Here is a 15035-nt window from a genome sequence, read left to right as displayed (position 1 = left end):
TTCCTCATCTTCCTTCTATCATAGAATTAAGCTAATTACTAAAATTAATTACGAATAATCTTATATTAAACTTACATCGTCTACTCCTCCTCTCCTTCTCTTAAAAAAAAGGAAAGGGGGCTGAGGGAGGCTCTATGGTGCACTGGGCAATAGGGGCCTCTCCTTGCTACACAGTTGAATCCGCCCCTACTGCACTGCACTAGTGAGGACTAGGAACCACTCCCCCCCCCACCCCACACACACCCCATTAGCATGCTCCATCCATTCCCTACCATCACACCTTCCGAGTCCCTCATTATCTAAATGATGTCCAGATAGCTTCCTCCACTCCTCGTTTTGACAAACAATGAACCACCACATCAAGTATCTTGTCGCCCAGGTGAGTAGCTCTTTGGATATGCTTAGATATTATGTATGCTTTGTTAAAATTATATCGACGCGGAAATATGAATAACTGGTGAGCGCAAAGACGCCTTCATTTTGGTGCTTGAAGTGAAGTAAGACATAAAATTTTCTCGTTAATGGAGAGAAACAAAGGATTACAAGTTACTTTGGTGAGGCTAGACTATAATTGTACCGACTATCTGGTATGGATATTCAAGCTGTTAGAACTTTTTGTTTCAACCATAGGTATTTGAGATGTATAACAAATACAGCTACATACCTACAGCCGTACGTTGTACTACTATTTAGCTACGTGTTAATAGATCTTAGTACTTTTATTGCTAAATTTTACAACCTTTTTTCCAAATTAAATATTATGTCTAATATGTAGTTTGAATATTTAAAAATGACATATGAGTAATCTCCGTAAGAATACTTTATAGTATTACACTTCTATAAGTAACCTTTGAGAATAGATGAAAGCAAAAAATATTTAGCGGGCAAAGTTGCATTACAACTACAATGCAAAGTTAAGCATCATTTTTCAGCTAGAAGGGGTATACTTTTGCAGGAGCTGGTATAATCCTATATTTTTAAAAAGATTAAATTGCACAAAACTATAAGTATTGTGTCATTTGTAACACAACACTACAAGTATTGTAAATAGTAACACAAAATTACAAGTATTGTGCACTAATTTCACACAAAACCCGATTTTAATTAGATTCACCCAAAAAATGATCTTCTATTCTCCAAAAATCATCAAAACTTTTATACGTGTTCCATAATTCATATGCTACCTATTTTAATTGGACTCACCAAAAAGCCTGTGTAGAATTTAAACTAAAATTCTAAAAAAAAACTACTTTTATAACTCATAACAATTGTTAGGGTATTAAATAAAATCCCAAAAATATGATAAAATTCAATAATATTCTTCTTATACGATGAAATAATTTTTTCAAAATTATTTGCAGCCCTAGATTATATGGTGAAAAAGTGAGTTACTTTGTAAGTATATAAATGTAGCATTACAAAGGAACTCATTTTTTCACCATATAACCTAGGGCTCAATATATTTTTAGAAATTATTCCATCATATAAGAAGAATATTAATGAATTTTTCTATATTTTTAGGATTTTATTTGAGGTCATAACAATTGTTAGGAGTTATAAAAGTAACCTTTTTAGAGAATTTAGTTTAATTTATACACAGGATTTTTAGGTGGCTCCAATTAAAATGGGTTACACATAAATTATAGAACACGTGCAAAAAGTTCTAGGATTTTTTAAGAAACATAAGCCCATTTTTTAGGTGAATCTAATTAAAATCAGGTTTTATGTGAAATTAGTACACAATACTTGTAGTTTTGTGTTACTATACATAATACTTGTAGTTTTGTGTTACAAATAGCATAATACATATAGTGTTGTGCAATTCAATCTTTTAAAAAAATAAGGAACTGGTCTTTATTTAAAGGCTATTTGCCGGCGCCAGGGCTGATATGCTAGCTCAACCCAACTTGCCAATTGGCCCCTTGCCTGTTCCCCTGTGTAATCCCAAAATCTCAACGAATTTGACTTGTTTACCACTAGATAAGCCACTGCTCTCGCGTAAAAACTGCATAGCTAACGGCTATCATGATTGATGAACACACAAGGAAAGTGCTACAGCCTGCAGTACCATGGACATTTTTAACCACAAGCAGAGGGCGACGCACACGGCCACACGGGAGGGTGATGTTCAAATTTTACCGTTCGGGCCTTTGGGCCTACGCCTGCCTACCTTCCTGCTGGCCGAAGCATGAGCAGTGGCAGATTAAGAAAAATAATCGAGTCTCGGACTAGCCTATTAGAAATTTGAATGTTCTACCTATTAAGCTGCTGTATATGATACTGAAAACAAAAATTTGACCAGTACATTTGCACTGTTGAGATGTAGAGATAATGTGAATGAGCTGAGAAGTCAGGTGCCGTACAAAGGCGTTGCGGGTACTGGGTACAGATGCATGCATGCCGGGCAGGGCAGGGCCCCAGTTGGAAGCTGCTGCACTCATTTTCTGAGGTCCCTTCCCAGTCGTGTCTCGTCTCCAACTCCCATCATTCGCGGCAAGAAAAAACAGCGCGCGGCCTACCTCGCATGCACCCAACTCGATCGTGGCTCGCAGCAGTAAAACGTGGGCACGGATCTGATCTTACCAGGTTTTGGCAGCATATATCGCAGTGCCAGGCAAGATAGCTGCACCGGCCGGTCGGCCGGCAGCTAGCAGAGCAGGCACTGTGGTCTCAGCTAGCTAGCCAGGTGTAGCTACAGCTCAATGGCGCGCGCCAACTACGAACAAAACGAGTGCACAGTGCAGGGAAGTCGGTGAATACTGATGCAGGGAATCCGATACTATGCAAATAAACAAAAAAATAACACTGCCTTTCCAGTCTAGCATGTGCGTTCGTTGTATCACCGCACGCTGCCCCGTGTAAACGTAAGCGAGATGTTACGCGTGCGTAAGGTGAAGCTTTGAACGGGTATGCGAGGTAGATTGGGTACGGTTGCCATGCATGCATGATGCAAGCACACAAATGATCAGGGATGATATGATCGAGATGAAAGCCCGGTGGACTTGCAACTGGGGGAGCTGCCGTGGTGGCCGCCGATGCCGATGATAGCAGGTGCCACACTGGCCTGGCCTGACACGGCCTAATGAGAGAGCTGCTGCTGCTATGCCACGTCAAGTCACTCCATCAAATTCAGAGCTCCAATTATTCCACCGTACTCCGCCGGGATTGCATCACCGTTGTGCCAATCAACAATTTACTTCTCGCCCAGTGGCAGCAGCGTTGCTTTTTTTTCTTCCTGCGGCCGCCTCCTTTGTAGCTCTCCCTGTGTCGCGTGCAGTATGCATCGCCTGAACCATATCTTACTCATCAGTGCGTACCACGACGTACTACCACTTTTTCAGGCACACACCCTAATTGCTCGATCGTTCAGTTGATGTGTTATTAATGATCAACTGTAGCAGCGGGTAATGATTTCGGATCCGATCCTCTGCATTAATGATAGATTAATACAGAGGATCACTGTTTGCACAGTAAAACGAGTCTCACGCTACAGTGCATATTCGCTAATCACATTTTCTGTAGCAACAGTAATCAGGTTTATTGGACGGCGTCCTGGCATTGCAGCATATACTGTAGCGACACTGTAGCATCCGAATATGATGCATCCACAGCGAAATCAACGGACATACCATCCGTAATGCATTTTACTGTAGCTCCCTAATACATTTACTGTACCTACAGTAGCCTCTCTGCAGTGATTAGTAGCAATTGCAGATGATCCTAATCGGATGATTTCAGTGAGGACATTTTTTGTTTTCAGAGAGAAAAAGAAAAGATTTAGAAGTATGTTTGTATAGTATCTACAGGAATAGTGCCCTGAAAGGTGATAAGAATAGTGTTTCGAGCTTCATTCTGTTGATTATGACTATCATAATTTGACGAGATGGTTCACAAGGAATGCCACTCTTTAAACGAAAAAATGCAATTAACTGTGACAAGAAACAAAAACACTGGCGTGTCGGAAAAAGATGCCGCACATGATAAACGACAATTTTCTTGTGCGTTGTGGTGCACTTTTTGTGTACGGCATGTTGGTATATATTTCGTATACGTGAGCGAAAGGAGCATATATAAGAATTTTACAACGCATAGAAATAGAATAATTTAGAAAACATAAGTCGCATATTAATTAGTACTAAGTACGTACATCTAACTTTTATGACTACTGCGATCAACGTTTTGTTTATATATAGTATTGCGTCGACTACAACATACTAGTAGATATCCTTTTAGAAGGCAATCAAGTTATTTAAACTTTGACCACAATGATATGCAGAAATTAACATTTTGCTTTTTCACATGAAAATCAGATTAAGTAAATGAATGCACCAATGATATTCATAATATCACACGCACAAATAATCCGACAAACTACACTCATATTATTGGAGCTATATGCCTTACACTCTTGTTTTGTCAACGTGACATTGATAGATGGCATTAGTCACAGGCTCCTATTGGCTATGAAATTTATTACTTGGAGCTTATTATATAGGGCACGTGTAGTCGCAATAAATAGTTTTCTTTCAATTCACTGTGAAAATGAAAAAAATGGGGGAGATGTGCTCACAGGAATGGGTTATCTGTAAAATGACGCTCACGGAGCATTAACTTAATCATATATATCTCGCCATTGGTACACAATCCAATGGTCTAAAGCGGAACTTTTGGGATTTTAACAAAGAGGCACTTGCACTGGATATTACGTTTCAATGAATACGCATGGATGCATGATATATATTTACCCATGCGAACGGAAATGAAAGAGCAGACATAAGTCGAAAGAATATGTATCTACTTATGAAAACTAATTTTGGGACTTTCCTAGATATTTTTTCTCCGATATATGTAGTTGCCTAACAAACTATCCACTGCATAAGAATCACTTCTACAGGAGAGAAATAACGTCAGAAAAACACTGTGTGGAGATGTTGTCAACCATTTTCTACATCAGAAGCAGATGTACTACACAAATTAAATTGGTATATATTGACCAGCATGATGCAGAATTGATGTGTACAAATTGGTCTAGTACTATTACTTTATTTGAGTACACTGAATGGGTTTTATATGTACTACTTTAGTTATATTGTAGCTTAAGATAGTGATGGTTATTAATTAGGTCCTTGACTGCCGTAGCAGAAAGATTAAATGTATTTACTCATTTGTCTTTGCAGTACAAGCAAAAGCATTCGGACAGTACCACGTACTGCTGGTTAATGAGCTAAGTGGGCATGATGCAACACACGTATTCTAGAGACTTGCAGAACCTGTAGCATTTAGGGATCACTGTGCATTTATATATATATATATATATATATATATATATATATATATATATATATATATATATATATATATATTCTCGAAGCAAATAATGCATCTATCAAGTTAATTAAATTCAGCATGCTTGTATATGCACCAAATATATATCCAAAGCAAAATGAGACAAATGCATGCTAGTTAGAAACTAAGATAACCGGCATATCAAAATATTGTTTAAACATGATCTATTTGAGTTTTTTTTTTTGGCGGGATATGCATATGAGTATATATGACTATTGTACAATCAACACTGCTATCGTTTCTAGTCTCCAGGAGCCGAAATATTTACAGTCCTAGTGTAACAAATTATTCTTTTTTATCAAGTAGCATAAGCTGGTACATCACAGTCTAACAAGAGCATAACAGAAATGCTAAGTAATTTTCCTTAAAGAACGCAAAAGGAAATAAAGCAGGTTGGGGGTATCCATGGGAACTGCTCTAGAAAAGAAAAGAGAGAGCCATGGAACATTAACAAGCGTAATTGTTTGCTGACTGCATGGCATTCTGAGTTCTGACACAAAGATATATATAGAGATTTTCAAGCAGTGTGTGTTCCCTTTCTAACTATTAGTATAACAAAGCATCATATAAACTTTCTGCTTGATTTAATGTCTAATTAATATTTTTGTGCTGAAAAATTATTTCAAAAAGCTAGCCTTGAACCTGTTCTATATGAATAAGCTTGAAAACTAAAATCCAGTCTTTAGAAATCCTCAAAACCATCAATTAAGCTAACTAGTGAATCTACGACGGGAAAATATACTGCTTAGTATCATTTAGTGAAACAAAAAGAAAGTTCATAGGCTTTGTGTTACTTTTCATGTAGTAATTTCAAAAAGGAGAAAATATGTGTCAACATCAACTTGCCATTTGTACCTAGTTTCTAACTAGCAAATTCATTGTCGAAGAACACTAGCCAAATCGGTAAAGAAGCAAAAAAAGGACACGGAAAAGAATACAAATGTTACACAATAAACTATCTTGATAAATATTTTTTTGAAAAGAACGATAAACCACTACTGGTGGAAACGCGGCACATCAAACACGTACTGAGTTCTTCCCCATTTCAGGCTCTAGGACATAAACTGAATTCCATTTATCCCTTATTATCTTCCTTCTCTTTTTTCGGTGATGCTTATAGTATATTTATCGTGTGAAAAATGCTAGTAGCTAACATAAAAAAGATGCAGCTCAAAGTTGCTACAAGACACGCAGGTAAGAACAAACGAAGCAGCCATATTTTTATGTCTTGATCTCCAGCAGAACGAGGGCAAAAAAGATTCTGATCACACAACCATGATAACTCTAACTTGGGTGCACTGCCACTGGAATCCTATGATCTTGTAAGAAAAAAGAAAGGAGCACAGAATTCAAAGATCAAATCATGCACTCACACTCGCACTTGAAAAAGAGAGCTAGAAAAGATAAAGTTGCCTGCCAAGCATCACAAAAAGTGAGACATCGATGCATCCATGCACTAAAAGTGATGAAGTAATTAGCACAGCATGCAGTAGTAGTACCACTGTTGAGAGAAGCGTATCTATGTACCGTCATGAGAACTGCAGATGTTTTAATTTCTCATAACTCACAAAGTCATCATAATTCATCCATACAAGCAAAGTTTGAACAAAACCCCCAAAAGAAAGAAAAATTCCACTCTAGAAGAATAAAGGAAACAAAGAAGTTGATGAACCCTCAACAACCCTTATGCATGAGAACTCAAAAACAGTTCTCTAGTTCAGCTGCAAAGGAGTAGAAAAAGTACTAGTATTAACTTGTACATCTAGAGAGCTTTTCCCAAATCCATGGTAGAGAGAGAGAGAGAAACCAATTAAACACACTGAATAAAATGCCGAGATGAGAGAGAGAGGCCCATGGCTTGCACCACCATGCTAGCTGCTGCTCTCATGGGCTAAGCTTAGCTACTGTGTGTATCCCCCACACCATATGCCCTATGTACAAAACACCCAAGGAAGGAGAAGCTAGCCAAGAAGTAGCAAATCAAGAAGTGGCAACACTGCACTTACACTTCTTGGCTTCTTCGCTTCCCCTGGTCTCATGAACTTCTCCTCCTCCTTCATCTTCTTCTAAATCCATGCATGCTAGTCGTCATCTTGATCATCGATCGACAGGAAAGAACATGGATGATGGACCCGAAGCGATGTTTGTCTCAGCGAAGAAAATCCTCTAGAATTTGATCTGTCTAATTTCCTGCCATATGAGGCCGGTGAGAAGATCTCTCTTCATCCACAGTGCGCGCGCTCTCTCTCTCTCTCATCTCAGCTTTCCCCCACAAATTACATGTTATTTCAGTCAAGAAAAAAAATTTACCAGAAAAATTAAGGTGAAAAAAGATAAAGTTAACGAGCCAGCAGGAGAGCCAGGCGACTAGAAGAGCGTGGCAATGGAGGATCCGCAGTTGGCGATGTCCGGCCACGCTGCGGCGGCGCCGCCAATGCCGCCGTTGCCCCAGTACATGAACGAGGAGGGCGCGGCGGGCGCAGTGGAGGTGGAGCTAACCGCGGGGTTCATGGACGTGGCCGCGGCCATGAGTGCGTCCGACGCGATGGTGTTGGCTTCGATGTTGGACGACGACGGCGTCGGCAGCTCCCAGCTGCCCCTCTGTTCCCCGGCCGCCGCCTTCTGCTGGTGCTCCCCGGCGCCGGCGGCCTCCGCCTTAACGTGCAGCTCCTCCAGACCCGGCACGATGGAGCTGGACAGCAGCGGCGCGTAGAAGCTGTGCATGATCCCACCGCCACCAGCCCCGGCCTCCTGCATCCAAGGCTTGAGCTGGATCTGCGCACCCGCGCCACCGCCACCGTAGCCGAGGCCTAGCATGTGGTCCACCTGCGTCTGCTGCTGCTGCTGCTGCTGCTGCATCTCGTAGGCCGTGGCGTCGGAGACCACCGACTGCATGGCCGCCTGGAAGAGGCCGAGGTGGTCGCCACCGGAGCCGTTGCCAAGAAGCAGCGACGCCAGCGAGGTCCCCTCGGGCAGGCCCAACGCGGACGTCAGCGACGTCAGCGAGCTCGGCGGCGGAGGCGGAAGCGACAGCGTCGACGCCGCCGAGGAGGACGTGGTAGCCGCAGCGCCAGTGGAAGCGCCGTTCCTCCCTCCGGCGCCACCGACAGCGCTGCTCCTGGAGCGCTTGTTCTTGCGGCAGCCCCCGCCGACGGGGACGTTGCGTAGCGTGCCACCGCGCGTCCAATAGCGCTTGCACGCCTTGCAGAAGTGCCGCGGCTGCGACAGCGAGTAGTTGTTGTAGTAGCAGAACTTGGTGTTGGCCGAGTCGCACCGCGGGCACCGCAGCGCCTCCGCTCGCGGGTCCGCCACCGGCGCCCCGGCCGCGGCGCTTCCGCTCCTCCCGACCGCCGGCTGTTGCACCGCCGTCGCACCCCCCGCGCCAGCCATCTCTGCCACGCACAGATCAACGCAGCTGAGCTGAAACGGCCGATGGATCGGTCGGTCGATCGAGCTAGCCCGGTGATCTGTGCAGAGAGAGAGAGGGAGAAAGGAAGTAGCGAGAGGAGAGAGAGAGAGGGAGGGAGAGATGGGTGGAAGGAAGTGAGGAGGAGAAGGGTGGGCGTGGTTTTCAGGGGGGAGGTTCGCTGACAAGAGCTACAAAACAAAGCGGGCGTGCGGTATTATTCAGCGCTGATGGCGATACTAACGCCCTTGCAATACCGCCGCAGCGCAGCACGACACAACAACCGCTTCGACTGCTCGGAACGGCACGAAGTGAGCAGAGAGAAAGGGGATGCACGCAGTCTAACCTAGTTTTGTAGGACAAGGAAGGTGACTATAAAAGATGAATAAGAGTTTTATCAAATTCTCAGATGATATATTTTAATATTTTATTTAACGTATCTTAAATTAAAATACAGAGAAATAAGAATAAATCATACCTAAAATCTAAAAAAAACATAGATTCAATGAATGAATTTGAATTCTAGGTCCTATAAAAACAATTCCAAATATCATAGCTCAAACAAACTTATAACTAAAAGAAGAAACAATTAGATCTAAAGAATTAGACACTGGGTGAAGAAATTCTCCAATGTGATAGATCTAAAGATAAGAGATGGTTCAAGATCAACTTATAGATGATTTTTATTCCTCTAACAATAAGAAGAATAACTTTAACATGATGCAAAGATTTAGCTCTCTAACAAAACCGAAAATGACAACAAAATCGTAAAACTTGCAATCATGCGAGGGAGTCACGAGGAAAACTAGAAAGAGATGAACACAAATGTAAGAGGAAACAAAATATTCATTATTTACAGTGTAACACCCTATTTTCAATAGATTATAAAGTGTTTTTGGATACATACCTCTCATCTAAATCATAGACTAAGCTCTCATCTCTCTCTTTTAGAGCTCTAGTACACCACTCTTAAATGGCTAGCTCAAGAAGGCTCTCACAGTCCTCCCCCTATATTTATATATCTTGAGAACTTTCGTAGATACCAAGTTCCCTAGGTTTCTTGCTCCCCAAGTAACCTACCTCTTGCTTCTCAAGTAATATTTCTGATGATGACACGTATACTCTGTCTTACGATCTCGATCACCCGCAAGTCTTTCCTATTCTCAATCCCTCAGATCGTCTTGTCACTTGCACCAGCATCTCTCTCTCTTGACTTTATCAACACACCGTCTTCATCTGTCTTCTCACGCTTTACTTGCTCTCCACGTGTACAACAAGAATTACCCTTGACTCCGTCCGGCTCTCCTTGATTGTCCGGCACCAAGTACCTCACTTAGCCCCGATCATCCCGTCGTCAATCACTAAGTTGCATCTATCTCCTACACGTCATAAGACAAGCACACAAATTTCTCCAACTCCATTTCCCTCAATCTCCAGTTAGTCATAATCAAAATTCTCTATCGAAAGCTCATCAACAAAATCGTGAATACCGATGTCCCAGAGTTAGCAGTAGTACAAGCAACAGAAAATCCGACGTGTACAACTAAATTTCTCTCATTGAACCGAAGGAACATTTCTAGAAAATGTTCCTGCAAAGCATCAGGCGTCCATAATTTCAATCATTGGATCACACGTCGTATATAATTCCTTCTTCCATTGAACCAAAGAAACACTTATGGAAAAAACTTCGGTGAAGCATCCGGTGTGCACAACTTCAATCACCGGACCATCCGATGTGTAAAACACTAGAACCCTGACTTCGAGGATTCTTCGCATGCACAATTTCTCCATCGCCGTATCATCCGGTGTATACAAATGCCTCTGCGTTGGATCATTCGTCGTGTACATATTTCTTAGGACTTGTCCAATTCAATCAAATCTTTATCTCAGCTTCGGTGACTTCTTCATGTGTTGCATCCATGAGACCTACTAAATTATATACTTGACAAATATATTAGTCCTATGAACTATGTTGTTAATGACTCATCATATATAAACCAAGACACATATCAACTTGGTTTCTCAATTTACCCATTGATGAGTCCACTGACAACATACATGCAAACTAAAGAATAAATTGAAGCAAAATGACCAATTGTCAAATCTAAGTGATCAAAAGGCAAAGAAAAGCAAGAACAAAATCACTTAGCATAAGATGGATTTACAAAAGTCCGAAACCAAAGCCAAAACACTCTCCCCCTTGTTAACTTTGGATTCATCAAGAATTCAAAAGATTTTTTTTTATCTCTCTTTTGTTATTGTCAATTTTATTTATTTTTTGTTATAACTAGCATCATAAATCATCCATATATGAAGCAATAACTTGACTAAGCCATGCTATCAAAAATAATTACACCAACTCATCTACACATGTAAAAATATAGTGTAAGCATAACTCATCAAGTATACTTAACAATTTATTTGCAAGGCATTGTCTCCCAAACTTAACTACTTCAATCTTAGAAAATATTGAGACTTTAACACTTCATTATGAACTGATTCATTGTTTGAAAACATATAAGATATAATTCATTTGCAAGAAATTATATGCACCATCCGCTTACTTTGCAACCATGCCAAGCCTATATCAAAAAAATAATTTGAAGCTTCAGGTCAATGATTTCGGTTATACACAAATTCTTCCAATTTCATATCAAAGTGCAATGGTAAGAAATATTGTAAAGAAGAAATGAGACAATGCATATTTTCTTCTATCAACTATTTTTCAGCATTTAGCATATAACTTTGATAATTCACATTTAACACTTTTAGAAAAGATCAAAACAGTCAAGAAAGTTTAACCATGATAAGATTTAATTCAAAATTTTATTTTGATTAAATAGTCATGACTAAAACTACACAATTACATGTATAGATATGAAAGTGAAACAACCTTGTAGCATAAAACATGCATTCAAATGTCATACATGTATAATGTACGATGCTCGTTATAATTTATTTTATTTTATTTTATTAGTATTCAAGAACTCTCTCACACATAATGCTATAGTAATGACACACTCCAAGCTCTCCCATCAGAAAGGCAAACCTAGTTGCATCTAGAGGTTTGGTAAAGATATTTGCAAGCTGATTTTGTGTATCTATATAACACAGGTCAATGTCTCCCTTCTTATTATGGTCTAAAAAAAGAAATATCATATCTATGTCTTTGATTCTGGAGTGCTGGACTGGGTTATTGGCTAAGCTTATGGCACTGGTGTTGTCACACAAAAGTGGCACACTCTTGAAATCTAACCCAAAATCCCGTTGAGTGACAACCATCCATAAGATTTGAGAACAACAACTAGCGGCATCAACATATTCAGCCTCAACAGTGGACTAGACAACACTAAACTGTTTGCAAGAAGGCCAACAAACAAGAGAGGTACTCAAGAAATGACAACTACCTGAGGTGACCTTTCTATCAATCCTACAACCAGCAAAGTCTGCATCCGAGAGGCCTCGAAGAGAGAGCAAAGAAGATCCAGAAAACCAAAGACCATATTCAAGGGTGTGCTTGAGATACCTCAAGATGCACTTCACCGCTTGGCGATGAGATGTCCTTCGTAATGCTTGGAAACGAGCACACAGGCAGACGACAAAGTGAATATCGGGTTTTGTCGCTGTTATGTACAAGAGGGAGCCAATTATGCTTCTGTACTCTCGCTGATCTACTACCTCACCATCTTCATCTGAATCAAGTGAGGTCAAGGTAGCCATCAGTGTTGCCAAAGGTTTTGCATCGCTGATGTCCTTCATCAGTAGATCCTTTGTGTACTTCATCTGGTGGATGAATGTATCTTACTTACATTACTTGATTTGAAGCCCAAGGAAGAAGTTGAGCTCACCCATCATCGACATCTTGATTTCACTACTTATAGTTTCTGCAAACTTGTCCATAAGAGTACGATATGAGCCACAAAAATGATATCATCCATGTATATCTGAACAAGTAGGAAGTTATTGTCATGCTTAAAAGTGAACAATGTTTTATCCACCAACCCCATCACATACCCATGGTCTAACAAGAAAGACTTAAACCTATCATACCAAGTCTTAGGCGTCTGCTTAAGTCTTCTGAAGCTTGTATACTCTATATGGGTATTTAGGATGCTCAAAACCAAAGGGTTGCTTGACATAGACCTCTTCCTCTATAAACCCATTTAGGAAGACACTTTTGACATCCATTTGATATAACTTGAAACCCTTAGATGTCAAAATGCAAGGAGAATACTAATGGCTTCTAATCCAGCTACTGGTGCAAAGGTCTCTCCAAAGTCTATCCCCTATATCTGTGTGAAACCTTGCGCCATAAGTCGAGCTTAGTTTCTTACTACAGACCCATCATCCCCCGGTTTGTTCTTGAAAACCCATTTTGTGCCTATGGTATGGATATTTAGGGGTGGCTCTAAAAGGACCCAAACTTCATTTCTCTCAAAGGTTTCAAGTTCTTCATACATGGCATTGACCTAATTTGAATCAGAAAGCACGTGTCCAACATCATGGGGCTAAAAGAAAGTAACAAATACAGAATCTGTGAAATGAACATGTTGAGTGGATTTAGAGCTTGTTATCCTTTCATTGAGATTACCAATAATCATTTGTGGAGATGTCTCTGCTGAATGTGTTTAGGAGCCTCGCGTTGTGAGAAGATCTCCCCCTCAAATACTGCTAGTGTAGACTCGAAAGTCACTGAAGTGGAAGTAGAGGCTACATGACCCTCTGTCGGTATCGAAGAGGTAGGAACCAGCTCAGAAGCAGGTGTGACAGCAGAAAGTAGTGGATTATTCTCATCGTCACCGAGAGATGAAAGGTTACCATTTACAAAGATACTTTCACTCATCTCTTGATCACCTGCACACTCAAGAACAGAGCTAGCATAAGGGGTTGATTCGTTAAAGGCCACATCACATGATTTTATGATAGTATGAGTATCAAGATTATAAACCTTGTAAGCATAGCCATGGACTGAATAACTCAAGAAAATCTCATCGAAATAACGCGACTCGAACTTATCAAAATTGCCACGCTTTAGGATGAAGCAATGATAACCAAATACTCTTGAGTGTAAAACCTTCGGCTTCCTCCCAAAGCATAACTCGTAACAAGTCACATTTAAAATTGAGTGCAAGAAAATCCGATTTGAGATATAGCAAGCTGTGCTAATTGCCTCTACCCAGTACCTCCTAGTAGTCCTATGCTCATCAAGCATCGTCCTAGCCATCTCAATCAAGGTTCGGTTTTTCCTTTCAACCACACCATTCTGCTGAGAAACACATGGGGCGGAAAATTGATGCTCAATGCCATATTCAAGACATAAAACATCAAAAAGAAAGTTCTTAAACTCAGTTTTATTATCACTACGGATTGCTATTAATGCACTAGAGAGTTCCTTAAATAGTCTAAAAGCTAAGTTTCGAAAGTGTGAATACACCTCATCCTTACTTGCAAAAAAGAATACCCAAGAATAGTAAGAGTAGTCATCAACAATGATAAGTACATACCACTTTCCACCAGCCGAACGGACTCATGATGGACCAATAGTATCCATATGAAGAAATTCTCCCTGTTGTTCAGTCATCACCAGATTAACTGGTGGGTGAGAGGAGCAACGGTCTTGCCGTGTCAACAAGGGGCGCAAACAAGGTTTTTCTCAAACTTGAGCTTGGGAAATCATCGGATCAAGCCAAAAGCACTCAACCTTGGAGAAATTTTAAAATCATGTACACTAGCCTCCTATGCCACATCCAAAGCTTAGAAAAAGGTTGCGCAATCAAACATCTAGAAGAACCAAAAAAATAATAAAAAAATCAGCTCAAAAAACTCTCCCAACTCGAGAAATCTGACAAACAAAAGCGCCTGAGGAATCAAGAACTCAAGAAGCATCATGCTTGAAATGCACTTTCAAGTCCTCATCTAACAACTGAGATATATAAAGTAAATTGTACCCCAGATGTTCCACCAAAGTCACATCTTTAAAAGTAAACTCTCACTTACCTTTACTATATCTTTAGTCTTTACTCTTCCTTTTCGATCATCCTCGAATGTGATATACTCATGCCTCTTTGTCAGGGTAAGGCTAGAGAACCATGATACATCCTCGGTCATATGGCATGAACAACCGGAATCAATAAGCCACTTGTTCTCTAGGCCTCCACTTACCACCTACACAAAATAAGAAGAGCTCGAGTACTTAGTGCTGGGGTAAGTAAGAGATTTCTTGGGAATACTGCATCGAGTCACTTAGGGAGAAAGAGTAAAAGCGGGTGTATGTAAATCAGAT

At 40.5% G+C, this 15035-nt stretch overlaps 1 protein-coding gene across 1 annotated transcript; it reads right to left on the bottom strand.

Annotated features, from left to right (window-relative positions):
* Positions 1-6870: 6870 nt before the first annotated feature.
* Positions 6871-9060, bottom strand: LOC133890955 (dof zinc finger protein DOF5.3-like). Its single transcript, XM_062331617.1, has one exon. It carries the CDS (start codon positions 8734-8736, stop codon positions 7714-7716), a length of 1023 nt encoding a protein of 340 aa, XP_062187601.1. The 5' UTR covers positions 8737-9060; the 3' UTR covers positions 6871-7713.
* Positions 9061-15035: the final 5975 nt, after the last annotated feature.

The sequence above is a fragment of the Phragmites australis genome, chromosome 14, assembly GCF_958298935.1.
Source record: "Phragmites australis chromosome 14, lpPhrAust1.1, whole genome shotgun sequence".
NCBI classification, from domain to species: domain Eukaryota; kingdom Viridiplantae; phylum Streptophyta; class Magnoliopsida; order Poales; family Poaceae; genus Phragmites; species Phragmites australis.
Note: the sequence above shows the minus strand (reverse complement) of the source record. Positions and strands in the feature narration are given on the sequence as shown.